Here is a 14651-nt window from a genome sequence, read left to right on the forward strand (position 1 = left end):
CCAGACTGGAGTACCTCCAACCATGGGACAACATACTTACTGGAGATGTAGCTAAATATATTATACAGAAATCTGTGACCGAGTACTTGGTTAAAATATATATGCAATGTTGTGAACAATGTGATTAACAGCTTTAAATGGTTCTTAAACCATACCAACTGTCCGCACAATGGTTAACTTTAATTATGCTCAGTTTTGGCAGTTTGAGTGTTTTGTTACTTTAAGATTAGTTTGCCTGATTTTTCATGTTCTTCTACTTAAAGTAGCCAGGAACATCCCTAGTTTTAACACTGCACTGTGACCTGCTGTCAACTAATAACTTTTTTGACTATCAAAGATTGCAACCAAAGAAAGACAAGTGTCGATATTTCCTCAACAGAAGTGGTTTCTTATCTTATGTTAATGCAAAAAAAAGAAAAAAAAAGAAAAACATAACTACAGATTTTTTGAAGAGCAAAACAGGATCTTAAGTTGTTTCTTGGTACAACTTTATTGGCACAATTACCCTACTAAATGACAATGCAATCCTTTCAAAATAAAGAAGTATGCATAAGATTTAAAATATTTAAAAAAGTTACATAGTAAAAGATGAATGCAGCAATTTGACTTACACTGACAGCATAGGTAACCATTAAAAATACAATGGAGAAAACAACATATTTACTTTCAACTGCAACAATAGTTTGAGACAGAAAAATAGAAATAAATATGCATTCTAGCCATACACACGCAAACACTGCATTTGTAACCCATTTTCACAATGATTTTAATAAAGAACGGATTTGGTATGGTCTCCACTTGTGCTTCATTTCCAAGTTTAATCTCTGAAATTCACCAAACATAATTTTCATGGCATGCCAACGAAAAATGTATAAAAGTACTTATATAAAATGACCAGCACAAACAAACTTTACAGTCCATATTTAGAGTTATCCAATTAGATGCATTCTAAAGTCAAAAAGACTCAACTCCCTACAGCTTAATTGTTGGCAGGAATAATGAAAAATGCGTCTGACAGGATAGTTACCCATTGTTTTCTGAACCATGAGAAGTCTGATGCTGAAGGAACGTCTCCAAGCATGAGAATGTCTCAGTACACTCTGTGCACTCATAGACAGCCTCTGAAGAACTTCCTTTATCATTTTGAGTATGGTCCATATAGTCATCCTCTATGTCCTCTGCATTACCCTTTTCCAAGACAACATCCACACTAGTACCAGTGCCATGAGATGTTTGTCCAGCATCGCCCACTTCCTCAGTGCTTGGGTGATTCTGAAGATGAAGCTCAAGGGATGAGGAATTCCTAAATTGAGCTGGACACTGGGGACACTTGTTGGGTTCCTTTTTGTGGTAACGCAAGTGCCGTTGGTACACACATAACAGCCCAAATCTCTTTCCACATTCCTGGCACTTGTAGTTAACTCTACCTGCTTTTCCTGATTGTTTATCATTTTGATTCTGCTCTGGTGAAGCTACAGCTTCATAGTCAGAAGAGCTCTTGGTGTTTTCATTAGCAGGGCTCATGTTTTTCTCACTATTACTAAGAGAAGTGTATGGAGGACCTTTTGGTGGAGTTGTGTACAAGTGTTTTAAACCTGGCTTCTTATCCAATTCAGCTTTGTGATACATGACTACATGTCTCCTCAAATCGCAGCGCTGAGGAAAATGCCTACCACAAAATACACATGTGTGCATTGTACCTTTATGATATCTCATGTGCCGGGACAAACTACTAGAATGATTAAAGACACGATGACAGTGCTTGCACGGATGGAGCTTTCCATTTGGATTACCCCCTCTTCTACGTCTGGCTTTAGGTTGGACTCTTTGCTTTAAAGGTTTTTGGGACTCTTGATTCATCTGATCAATTTCCTCCTGAGTTTGATGTGTGAGATGATGTTCCTTTAAAGCTGCTAACTTCTGGAAATGATCCCCACATAAACCACATCTATATTTTCTGAAAGAGTAGTCATAGTCATCGCTACAATGCCTAAAGATTTTAGTCTCCCCATTCTGCATCTCAATCGCTGTGCCATTACTATGGCAGTTTTCAAGTTGCGCATTGTGTAGGTCCTTAGAATTTATGTCAATTTCGATTTCAGATGCAAATAAAGCATCAGGCTCTTTCCCCTTGCAATGGTAGAGGGAATGTGTCTGGAAATCTGACATCCAGAAAAAATTCAGTTTGCACTTCTTACAAGGATATGTTTTCTCAAGCTTTTTTTCCTGTTTATTCTCAGATTTACCCAGAGCTGTACCTTTGGAAATAGGGTGATTTTCTTTCTGGTGAGCATTCAGGGCATCTGCTTTCAGGAATCGCTTACCACAAAGACGACAGCAGTGAAACCTCTCATTTAAGTGGTCATGGAGGTGTCTCTTGAGATCCTGCCTATCTTCAAAGATTTTGCAACACAAAGTACATTTGTATCCTCGTTCTGTGTTTCGATATTGCTGGTGACGATGTAAACTCTGCAAGCTATTAAATGATCTATTACATATTTCACAGCGGTAATGTCCCTGGCGAGACTTGTCCGAGTTCACATCAGACGGCCTTGGCCTGAATACCTCTTTGTGAGGAGCAGGCTGCGATTTTACGTTTGGAGATACTGGCCTTACAGAGGATGGGAAATGTGAATGTGATGGCAAAACTCCAGGAGATACTGGCTTCAAAGGAGAATGTGACTGTGTCAAACCATTCACAACTGTCAGTGTACCATTTTCTTGTAGCACATATTCTCGGGGGACTTCAAATCCATTGGATGAGCCATCAAAGGAAAATGACTCCAAAGGTCCATGAACTGCCATATGTGCCAATACATTAGCGTACTGACTGAATCCATCACCGCACTCAGTGCAGATGAAGTTAATTTCTGCAGCTGAATTGCCTGAAGACGCACTGTTCCCAGACTTCTGCTTTTCCATTATGAAATGATTTTGTCCATGTACAGATGGCATCATTTTTTAACCGGTATGTACAAGTAAAACTATCCAGGCACCAAGAAAATTGGTCTCCATGTGGCCATCAGTGGGTTTGCTCAAAACCCTGGTATTCGAAAAAGATGTGTTTCACAAGATGCATGTTGACTCCTCTGCTTTTCCATGCTGGATTAGGACCTGGAGGGATGAAAGAAAAGTATTACGAAACAACTGACTCCGAAGTTTGTTTAAAATTCAAACTGTATGACAAGTAGTGCAAGTCAGCATTCATTTCCCATGATCTACACTAGGCAAAAACGATGATCAATAGAGGTTTAACATGCCTAAAACCTATTATAATTTCTGTATCCATAGATCCGGTAAGGTCCAAATGACGTAAGTTGTGTCAGACAGTGTGTCAGCATCCATGTGTGTGACAGTTTTTTTGGTCAAACACGTGAACTCTACCACTGAGACTTGCATTATAATGCACCAACTATGCATGCGTCTTTCAGGTAGACTTCAAAGACATGTAACAGAAATGACCAATCATCTGGGGCATCTGCAGTTCAGAGCACAATTACCAATTAACTGTGCATTAACTGTGAAAATGTTTCAGAGCTCGGCTATAGTCAATCAGTCTATCGGATAAAGCTGTCTGAATAAGTCCCCAGTGACACAGGCCTAGTGGCTGGTCTGTGACCATCTCGCAACCACCTATCCTGACAGAACAATGTGTATTCTCCAACAAGTTGTTAGTGGTTGCTGGTGATTGCATGTGTGAAATTGGTCACAAAAAGGGGTACAGTGCTGAAAACCTTATGTGATCATTTTTGTCTGCATATAAGACACAAACTCCTCTGCAAACTAATTCAAAGTGCTTCCACAAGCAGTGATACTGAGTGTGACCGCCTCGGCTTGTCTTCATAGAAGTTATACCCTTTTGCTGCAAATGCATTTCATAAAGGGGGAACTTTTAGTTTTTAAGGCAAACATTTTCGTTTTTTTGGTTCGCTTTTCACTTTAAGTTTTACTACATTTTGGAGAATTAATGGTGAGACAAGTCAGTTTCTTCCATGCAAACTATGGGCACCCGTGACTTTTAGGTGCAGCCCCCTCTTTTCAACTGATTAAACCTAGCACCAACCAGCAGGGAATAGACATCCCACACTCCCAGCGACTGGAGGGGGTCAGTAGAGGAAAGGTCTGCTATGGGTGGTGCTGCAGTATTCACAGACACAAGAAAGAAAGTCTGGTAAGGACCATCCATCTTCTTTCGCTTATCTGGGCCAGGGCCGCGGGGGCAGCAGCCTAAGCAGAGAAGCCCAGACCTCCCTCTCCCCAGCCACCTCCTCCAGCTTGTCCAGGGGAATACCAAGGTATTCCCAAACCACCTGAGAGATATAATCTCTCCAGTGTGTCCTGGGTCTTCTCCGGGGCCTCGTCCCGGTGGGACATGCCCAGAACACCTTGCCCAGGAGACACCCTTGTCAGATGCCCAAACCAATTCAACTGGCTCCTATAGCCTTAGCCTGTCGCTTATAGCCTGTCACTGAGTTTCTCCATCTGCCCTTTTAGAATTCCAAGTTCCAGCCCTCATCTTGTTGAATAACAGTATCTTACATGATGATCAAGTAGACATCATTTCATCAATCTAGACCCATCTTGACACCAGTGCAGACCTTACTCGGCAGACTGGACATTGCCCTTGATGCAGCAGAGGCACTTTAAATTAAATGCCTTTGTCATTACCAAATTAAAATTAACAGAAGCTACTAATTCAATATTTAGTGTAACACCTGGATTCATGTTACCCAACAACAAAATGGGAATAACTAAGGACAAGTACACCAAGTGGCTGATACTGTTAAGTATCTGAATAAAGAGAAAATGTTCCCAGAAGTAGCTCACATCATTGGAGTTTCATAATGTCCTGACGGTCATACTGGGCTGCAAATGCTCCAATTAAAAAACAGCATCTAAAAACACAACTGCCCAGTCCCTTATGATGTTCACTTTTATTTATTTAGTTTCCGTTTTCTCAAAGTGACCACTTAGGTAACTTTGCTCAAGCATCACAACAGCTAGCACGAAGTTTCACACGTAAAAATGAACTTCTTTATATGTATTAGGGCTGCCACGATTAGTCGACTAGTCACGATTACGTCGACTATCAAAATCGTCGACGACTGATTTAATAGTCGACGCGTCGTTTGAAGCTTTGTAAGATCCAAAAGACGCAGAAATAAGTAGCAGGATTTAAGAGTGTAATAACGGACTGAAACAGAAGATGGCAGCACTGCATGTACAAGGATGCCAGCTGCCGTTAAACCCCGAAGAAGAAGAAGCTGTGTCCCAGAATTCATAGCGCAGCCCAGCTCAGTTTCCAACAATGGCGGCAGCTAGTTAGTTTTAATATTACTCTTATTATTCTTTCTGGGTCACAAAATAAACGTTTAACATATTTTCAGGCGAGAATGTAGCTGTGTAAACCTCAAATATCTGCTCAGTTTATCAAGACACCACATATTTTCAAAAGCGCTCCGACGTTTTCGGAGACGTCTGTTACCCACTAGCTCGATAGCTAGCCGGGGGCTAGGCTAACTAGAGCCGTGAGAGCACCGGACTCCCGGCAAATAGTTTTCAAACCCACCGCCGTCTTTCGCTCCTCAGGTTAAACGTGATATATAAGTCACTTAGATAACTTAAAAATGTTGTTTTGCCTTTTTTTTTTTTTTTAGTATTTTATTTGTTCCTGAGTAAATCAGTTTGGCTGAGATTAAAGTTATAGTTTTTACACAGCTGAATAAACGTCAAGCAGACAGCTGATTATCAGAAGTGTGAGATGCTGTTATAGTTTAGATAGCAAGGAGTTTATTAAACTTCACCGAAACAATCTGCAAATTTCATTAAAATTTAATAAACTATCATCCTGTCTTTATTTTTAGTTAGCACAGACCTTAAACACTTAAAGCTGTAAGCTAATGATAGTTATATAAGAGCAGATGCTGCTGGTGCAATAAGCTGTACGTTTTACGTCCAATGGATGATGATCTGATTAGTCGACTAATCGCCAAAATAATCGGTGACTAGTCGACTATCAAAATAATCGTTTGTGGCAGCCCTAATATGTATAACAAAATTCAACCCTATCTATAGCTACTTCCTACTGTTTAATTTTTACTTTCACAAGTAAAAAACAACTTTTTTTTTAACTTTAAAAGATCCATGCTCTCAGGATGGTAAAAAAACCTCTGGTTTTTGGCTCATTATTTTACTCGAGCCGGTTACTGGTAAATCAGAACAGTTCCCTTTCTGGACCAGCAAACACTGTACTTAACACAGTCTGGAACTAGAGCAGGGCGATATGGCCAAAAATATTTATCACGATATATATTTGAAAATTTGCGATAACAATATAACTGACGATATAATTGATGCGAGACAAAATACAACTCCACAACATTACTAGCGCAAAAAGACAACCTATCATTTATTTTCACTTAAACAAGAAGCTGGTTTTTATGTACATTAAAGCTTTATAAAAATGTAACAGTGCAAATGCAAATTCCTTGCTGAAAGTTTAACCAAAAGGCATTTCCAGTAGAAATGGGCTGACATATCCTGAGCATAACCATGTATAATATCCACTGAAGTTAAAAAGAGGTGCTTTGCAACATTAAACTGCAGTGTGCAGTACGTATTTTTCGGACCATAAGGTGCACGGGATTATAAGGCACATTAAGCGAAACAAAGCAGTCAGATAAATCAAACTTTATTAAACTCATTCTTCTTGCTTCCTCCACTTCTGTACCTTTGATTCATTAATGTTGAATTCTCTGGCAGCTGCTCTATTCCCATGTTGTTGCAGTATATTAATGACTAACCTCGTATTGTGGATGGATTATCTCAGTTGTTCTCCTGACTGAAGTTTGGTCCGTTTACAGCATCCTGCCATGCGATTGCATTTGTCTCTAACCATGAAGAACCTTCATGTTAACTTTTATAAGTGGAAAAGTGTTAGTGTTCATCCTCCAGCTTCACTGTTTATGTTATGCTAACATAGCTGTGTCGCTAGCGATCACGTAGCACATAATTATATACCAGCTAGCCCAACTTCAGTAACCCTACAAACGTCACTGCTGTTTAGTTTCCTGTCTTCATTTATGTTGGAAGTGATAGCAGAGCTGTACGTTTGATTTTTTTTTCAGAAATCTCTCAGTCAGAACATGCAATATCATGCTTAGGTAACTAGCGAAACTAGCGAGCTAACTTCCGCTAGCTTCCTGCTAGCTTCTAACTCCGTTAAATGTAATACATTTTGTTTTCATGGATGCCTGGAAGTTAAACTTCATAGTTACACCTGGTAAAGCAGCAATGCTGATCGTTTTATTAAAGATGAAAGAATTTAGACAGTTTTTAACTCTTAGTGATGCTGCAGTGTTCGTTTGACCTGAAGTATAAGGAGTTTAGGACCCAGATTACTCCCAGATTTAAGGGCATCTTAGTCCGACGGCCGCTTGCATGTTCTGCAAAAAAATGTGCTTTGTCATGTATCTGACGGACAAACACCAAACCAGTTCCACATCACTGAAGTTGCACCATTTTTACAAACCAATTCTGGTTCATCTGTTTCACTCAACAATCGGCCATGTGCGTATGAAAACAAAGGCACTGCGCATGCGCGTTTTACTCATATTCTATCGCGATATTTCATTTTCCTATCGTAGCCTAACATTATACCGGTATTACCGTGAACGGTATAATATGGCCCAGCCCTATCTGGAACCACCCAAGACTACATTACAGTGACAGTCACCCCACTTGCGTGCACTTTACAGTGTCTGTGTCAACATTTCACACACACACTCTTGCACCAGAGAAAGACTGTAGCTTACCACCGACAATAAAAGCCCCACTGAATCTAGGTCACACTCAGGGAGGAGAACTTGGAAGCAGTCTAAGTGGGAAGGCTCAGCTGGTAACAAGAGGCAATGGAAAAATGAACATGACGATATTCCAGAAATTAAGTAAAGAGCACCTTTTTATGCATGTTCACCCTGTATATAATTAACAATTACATTCTTTAGCAGTAAACAGATATGCTCACCCTTTTCCCAAAGTATTGGCATCTTCAACAGATGCTTATGGATTACATTATGAACACAAAAATGGACATGCACACTTCATTAAAATATATAACCACTGTGCTCAATACGTTTGCACCATTAGATAATGATCTCAGGGAACAATTGCCAATGAAGGTGATTTTGTACTTGATTCCCAATTAAGGCATTATGTTAATATTAGCATTATGTTCTTCATTGCAATTTTATTTACTTGGTGTATTTTCTTATCTAATCTTTGCATACAACTGACACTAAAAGACATAAGAGTCTGCATCCCTGCTTTCTTTGAAATAAATGGGCGATTGTGGATCAGCTTAATTGGTTCATCATTATCAAATGGGAAAAAATATATAAATAAAAGCTGGGCATTTTCTGTCTGTTAATTTGATTAGAAATGAATTTCATAATTGTAAGAATCTCCTCTCATCAAGTGTGTTTGTTGGTGTAAGACTGTGTGGGAGAGCAAAGTGAAAGGGTAAAGAGACAGGTGAGCCATTTTATTAAAAAATTGTTTTATAAAATATACATTAGTAGAATCAGGATAATGTTAAGCTCTAATACAGTCTTAGATGTTCATTTAATAGCTACCCACTAATGGATATTAATTATGAAACCTAAATCATTCATTTGTGTATAAAAACAAAACCTCACTCAAACAAGCTCAATTACACCACGGGCTGTGGACTGAGGGTAAATAATACTACTTTAATTGGTGAGCATTAATCCCATTCTCTACTTTGCTGGGAATGGCATTCATTATTGGCAATCACACAGTAGGAAGACTGGACCACGGATCAGATCACCCACCCCTTGTGCCCAGGTTTTAAATGGCAGGGAAATCTCTCTATATTGTTGGCTTTCATTTGACATTTGCTTATCTTTTGCACACCTAAAGCACAAAAAGGGTATTTTATTTACTCAATTTCTCCACTATGTCTAGAATCAGAAACAATCAAACAGCTTTCATGAAAACCTACTTCCCTTACAAGCACACTTGATTGTCACCACCAGTAAAATTATAATCAATAAACATCTTCAACAAAGGACAATGCTGACAAAAACAAAGCACCCCGAGTGAGCTGGTTAGACAAGTAACCTCAGATGACAGTGCAGCCTCTATTATATATCAAAAGCAGTACACCACAATCTTGGCACCAAGGTCTTTGTCAAAGTTTCATGTGTATTTTCCACTGGTTCAAAGTAATGTAGTGCTACCCAGTTTAGGAAGTCTTTTACCTTGTTTTTATCAGCTATCAGGTGGATAACATGTACCTAGATTGGTTACATACAACAACAGTCCTACGAATGCAATTCTTTCTATATTTAATGTAAATTTTACACCGTTACATCTGTCCAGGTAGGAAGCATCAACCATTGCGAGTCAATTTCACCTGCTTTGAAGCAAATGAAAGTGACTTCTTTCAAGTCTGTTACATGTACACACTGCTCAACTGCAAAACCATTGTTATTGCAGATTATCTTGTTGCTGCCTATCCAGTGCATCCATTTTCACTTTCATTTACACCAAAGAAGATAAAAGAGATTCACAATATTTTATGCTTCCTAACTCAGGGCTCGCAAAATTTTTCCAGTCGGGCTACCAAAATCTATCTCTGCCCTGCCCGTCGGGCTATTGTAGGAAGGAAAAATATATGCCAATGCTTTTGCATTCTTTCAGAAATGTAGCTGGGTAATTATGTCATTGGCATCGGTGAGCCACTGTCAATATGTGACATATTGAAATCGCGTTTGAATTTGCGCTTGTTTTTTGCTTTCACTTTGCAATCGCGCGAACTGTGTATAGAGAGCGACAGTACTGATTGGTGAATGATGATAATTTGCGCACCAATTCCTCTGACATCGTCTTATCAATCGTTAGCTTACTATGCAAACATGACAAGTGAAATCTCCCGCAGCAAGCTTAAACATATGAGAGGTTGATTGAGCAGAGAATCGCTGACCGTTATGTGTGTGTATGTAAAAGCAGCAGGATATATATTTTAGTTCTGCTGAGCCAAATAAGAGAGGTCAGGGTGAAGAAGTGACAGCCAAAGAAAAGCTTACCACAAAACGGAAAAGTTATGACAAATCAGACTATAAGGCAAAAAGAAAGTGCAGCTTTATGGTTTCATGGACAAAAGAATTTCTGTGGCTGCAATATGACGAGCTAAATAACCAGGGCTGCACATAAGTGGTCCGCAGGTGCGCATTCGCTGTCAAAATAAAAAACGCGCACAAGATATGAAGTTGCAACGCGTGTTTGCATACATAAGATTTTCTGGAGGAGGACAGACATTTGTTTAGAACTCTTAAAGATGTCGAAGAAGCTCCTTTAAGCAATTACTTTGGTGTTCCTCCACCTCCAAAGAAATGTCAGAAGGAGTCCGAACCACAAAAGAAGCGCGTATTCTCAGAAAAGTGGTTGCAGGAGGTGAGCTGGCTTCAAACAAATGATGAACGCACAGAGATGTGGTGCGGAATGTGCCGTGAAAATCCCACTCTAGCGGACAAAAACAGTGCTTTTTATATGGACGCAAACGCGCGTTGCAACTTCTTATCTGGTGCGCGTCTTTTATTTTGACAGGGAATGCGCACATGCGGACCACTTATGTGCACCCGTGTAAATAACATAATGTTCTGCCGGGTGTGTTGTTGGTTTTCTCTCGATTTCTGAGTCGACAAGCGCCTTTGTTACTGGGACCAGTCATTTTAAGAAAGGCCCCCATTAGAACCCATGAGAAATGCAAGAAATGCATTATTGCTCAGTCTGCAATATCTTTCCCAGAACAAACACCAATTGCAAATAACATACTAAAAATAAACCTGAAAAATCTGTTTAGAACAGCGTACTATGTTGCAAAGAGTGAACTACCACTGGCAAAATTTTGCAGTCTTTGCAAACTTCAAAAAGCAAATGGCCTCGATCTTGGTTCCACTTGTCTCTTACCCGTGACTTCAGCGGAAATTTCAAAGTCAGGATCTGACACAGACTGATTCATGTCCTACAGTTCTTACAAGTTCATAGAAATTTCTGTTCAATTAGAACCAAGTATTTGAGTTGATGATTGTAATTTTTATACAATGTTGTAATTTGTTTTTCAACATTTTTTTGATTAATGTTTTGTTTCCTTTACAATATTATACTTTAATGTATAATATTGTAAAGGAAACAAAACAGGAAACAAAACATCAATCAAAAAATTGCTCTCTTTTTTTATTCGGGCTACTTACATTTATTTTGGGCTACCAAAAACTGAAGAGTCCCTGCCCGAAGGGCTACCAGGGATTTTGAAATTTTGAGAGCCCTGTAACTGAACTGACTGATAGTTCTGAAGTGAAACTGACTTTGTGTTATATAGCAATGACTGAGCAGCATATATACAGATATTAAATTGCTTTCACTTCAGAAACATGCGGTTGAGGCATGGAAAGACAGAGAGCAGCAAGTGATTTAACCTACTATAATTATCTAACATAGCTATAAGATGAACAGTGGATTGTGAAACATGTTCCTACAGATATAAAAACAAACACACAAAAATTAAATTCAAACAAATCATAATATGTAAACAATGCTGTTAAGCTGTGTTTGTGCTACAAAGTAAGAGAACTAACCTATTTAACAGGCTGAAAACACTCAGGATGCAGATATATGAATGCAAGAACGCCAGGAAAAACAAAACAATGGTTGTTACTGGAAACAACAGCTCAGATATGCATAGAAATCATTTCCACTGAAATCAGCAATGCAGTTGTAATCCTTTCAGCTAAAGCTACATGTCTAATAAATACAGTGATTAACAAAGGCTTTAGGAAAAAAGACATTATCTCCTCAAGCAATTATTTTTTTCCTTTAAAACACTAAAGTTTCTGCATAGTCTGCCTTGAATTCTTCTCAGATGATTTCATTCCATGATAGCATATTTATTTATTCATTTTTAGTTTTCCTATTTTGCTTCTGAAAGATGCATTCAGGTCAGATGAATTAGTGCCTGATAGTCTGCAATGATATTTTGAGAAAAAGGAATGGAGCACAGTGTAATAGTAGCATTTAGGTGAAAGCCGAGAATCAGTTTCATTTTCACGTGAAAACTTGCGCAGTAAGGGCAATATTGCACAACGTGGATGTGAAAGCACTGTTATCTACCTGACAATCAAAAATATTTATATCCACTTAAAAAAAAGGAACAATCGTGCTAAATATTAATCAAAACAGTCATGATTATCATTTTGGCCACACAGCCCTAGAAGCAATATAATTAACACTGCAAAAAAACAACAACAACAAAACATACATTTTGCAGATTATGAAAGAAATACACCGTGCAAATCTATTTTGTTCCTCTTGTTTTCCCCCATTACAAGTAACAAGCTTCGGAAAATATCATCCATCGCCATTAAACACAAAGAGATTTGTTTACGGTTTAGCTTAAGAGTACCGGTTTACAAAGAAGCTGTATGCCGCCGATTGTCGTCTCGTTAGCATACTTTGTGAAAGCCATACTAAAATAAAATACATTATGCGCTGACAAAGGCTGAGCGAAAAAAAACAACGTTAAAAACAAGCGTGGAGGAAAGCCACACACATGTTTTACCTTCATCTAAAGCGGAGGATTACCATTGTAGCCACACAGCTAACGCTAGGAGGTACTGCTGCTAGCCGCTTCATAGTAGTGGTATAAACGCACTGCAGTTCGATATATATATATCCATAAAGGAATCTTAGTGTTCAAACTGTCACTCGAGCAGTGAACTTTGACATGACTTACCATTAAATCACAGAATGCAACAAATCACACCTGCATGGTCCTGCTTCAGACCACTGTCGGGCTACTGAGTGCTGCAGGCCGAGGTGTCTCCTCCTGCGATTACTTCTTCGCATTACTGCGCTGGAAGTCAGCTTACCGGAGCATTACCGCCACCTGCTGATCTGGAGTCTGGACGAAAGAGCAAGCATTTCTGTTTTGTTTTATTTGTTTATTTTTTGTAATGAGCTGCTTCTCAAGAGGGACGCTGTTCAGAGGATCTAAGGATTTGGAAGTGAGGTAACAGTAAAACCCAGGAGATGGCAGTAGTGCAACATCTTTGGATGCAAGCTGCTGTTAAAATTGTAAGAAGAAGAAGAAGAAGAAGAAGGGATGCTGTCCAGTCATTCCCATATTAGTAAATCCAGATCAAACTTCTTCTTCTGACTACTCCATCATCTATCTCCATCTCACCATATCGCTAGCATCCTTTTCATTCACACCAAGCATCTCCATGACCTCCTTCCTTACATCCATGAATCTTTCTCTGGGGCTGTCCTCTTTTTCTGTCATGGTCCGTGGTCCTGTGTCTGTGGAATGCGTGATGCTCGGGTAGCCACACCCCCGGGCTGGGCCATCACCAGCACACCTGCTCTCCATCACGGTGACTACACGGAGATCTACTTAACCCGGCGCTGACGGATGCTCCACGCCAGTCCGTTAGTCATCCCCACAGTGGTAACCAGACTTCCACGAAAAGCGTGCATTCTCTGCTGGTTTGGAACTGTGTTTAACCTACCTACTTCTGTCCAGGTTTCTACTCGGCGTCTGCTACCTGCCTGTCCTCCGGCTCAACTGGATCTCGCGGTGCTCACCTGGCCCACTCACCATTTCCACGGACTTCCTGCCCCCACGGACTGCCACACTTCCCTCCCGAGCTACGTTCTATCGTAAGCCCCCTACTCTAACTCAGTCCTGATGTGTTTTCCCCGTTTCCTGGCTCCCTAGTAATCATCTCCCCTTTCTATTGCAGCCCCCCACCGTCCCGATCCCGGCTTCCTCCTGTCATTGTTTTTTAGTTTCCTGTTTCGCTCACTAGTTTCCCCGGGTCGCCTTTCGTTGTTACAATAAAGTGTTTTTCTGTTAGCGCGGAGTCTGCGCCTGGATCCTTTCGTGCCCGCGCACCACGGCTCATGACAGTTTCCAAGCTTAACAATCTTTGTCCGACATATTTAATATCCCTCCTGAGGGATGAGGTGGCAGAGCCATTGCAGGGGGCATGGTATGAATTAAAAAAAGAATGCTTAGACTCCCACACAAACGCAAAGCAAAAGATAAGACATCGCCAAATATGCTTCCTCTGGGACTCTCCACCATTGACCCTTAGAACTGAAGAAGCTTCTCGGATGAGAGGCAAAACGTCTTCAAGCAACGAAGTCCAGACGCTTTTCTTTCCAAGCTCCTTAGACTTCCAAACCAACTTCCTTCCAAGCCAAAGACTAGAAAATATGATGAAGCATATCTTGCCTGTGGCTTCACCTGCACAACGAAGGTGCCAAGATAGGTATCGCCAACAGAATTTGTTTCCCTTGTGTCAGAAACACTGAAACACTGAATGCAAATAACCCCAATGCTCATTAAAGTAGCAGCTTATAAAGTGCTCTGTAGTTATCTAATGCAACTGCCATTTGTTTCAGGACATCAGCACAGTCTGTAATCAAGGGTAAGGACATTTTGGGAACACTTATAGCTCATGGCTTAATTATTGAAATAACTACTATGTGTATTAGGTGGACCCTTTGTGGAAGAGGGTTCCACTGGACCTGTGTCTGTTAACCATCAATTGAGGGGGATTTGTTTG

At 40.0% G+C, this 14651-nt stretch overlaps 2 protein-coding genes across 2 annotated transcripts in view; one reads left to right on the forward strand and one right to left on the reverse strand.

The window, feature by feature from the left end:
• The window catches only part of LOC309717043 (sialic acid-binding Ig-like lectin 14), a 287651-nt gene that overhangs the window by 224433 nt on the left and 48567 nt on the right, over nucleotides 1-14651 (forward strand). The gene's annotated exons all lie outside the window — the stretch shown is intronic.
• LOC309717042 (uncharacterized protein) lies at nucleotides 460-13096 on the reverse strand. Its single transcript, XM_082551286.1, has 2 exons — nucleotides 12815-13096; nucleotides 460-3114 (listed from the first exon to the last, which is right to left on the reverse strand). The coding sequence occupies exon 2, from the start codon at nucleotides 2956-2958 to the stop codon at nucleotides 1024-1026; it is 1935 nt and encodes a 644-aa protein (XP_082407412.1). The 5' UTR covers nucleotides 2959-3114; nucleotides 12815-13096; the 3' UTR covers nucleotides 460-1023.

This window comes from Aulonocara stuartgranti (assembly GCF_965226115.1).
Source record: "Aulonocara stuartgranti genome assembly, chromosome: 11".
Classification (NCBI taxonomy): Eukaryota; Metazoa; Chordata; class Actinopteri; order Cichliformes; family Cichlidae; genus Aulonocara; species Aulonocara stuartgranti.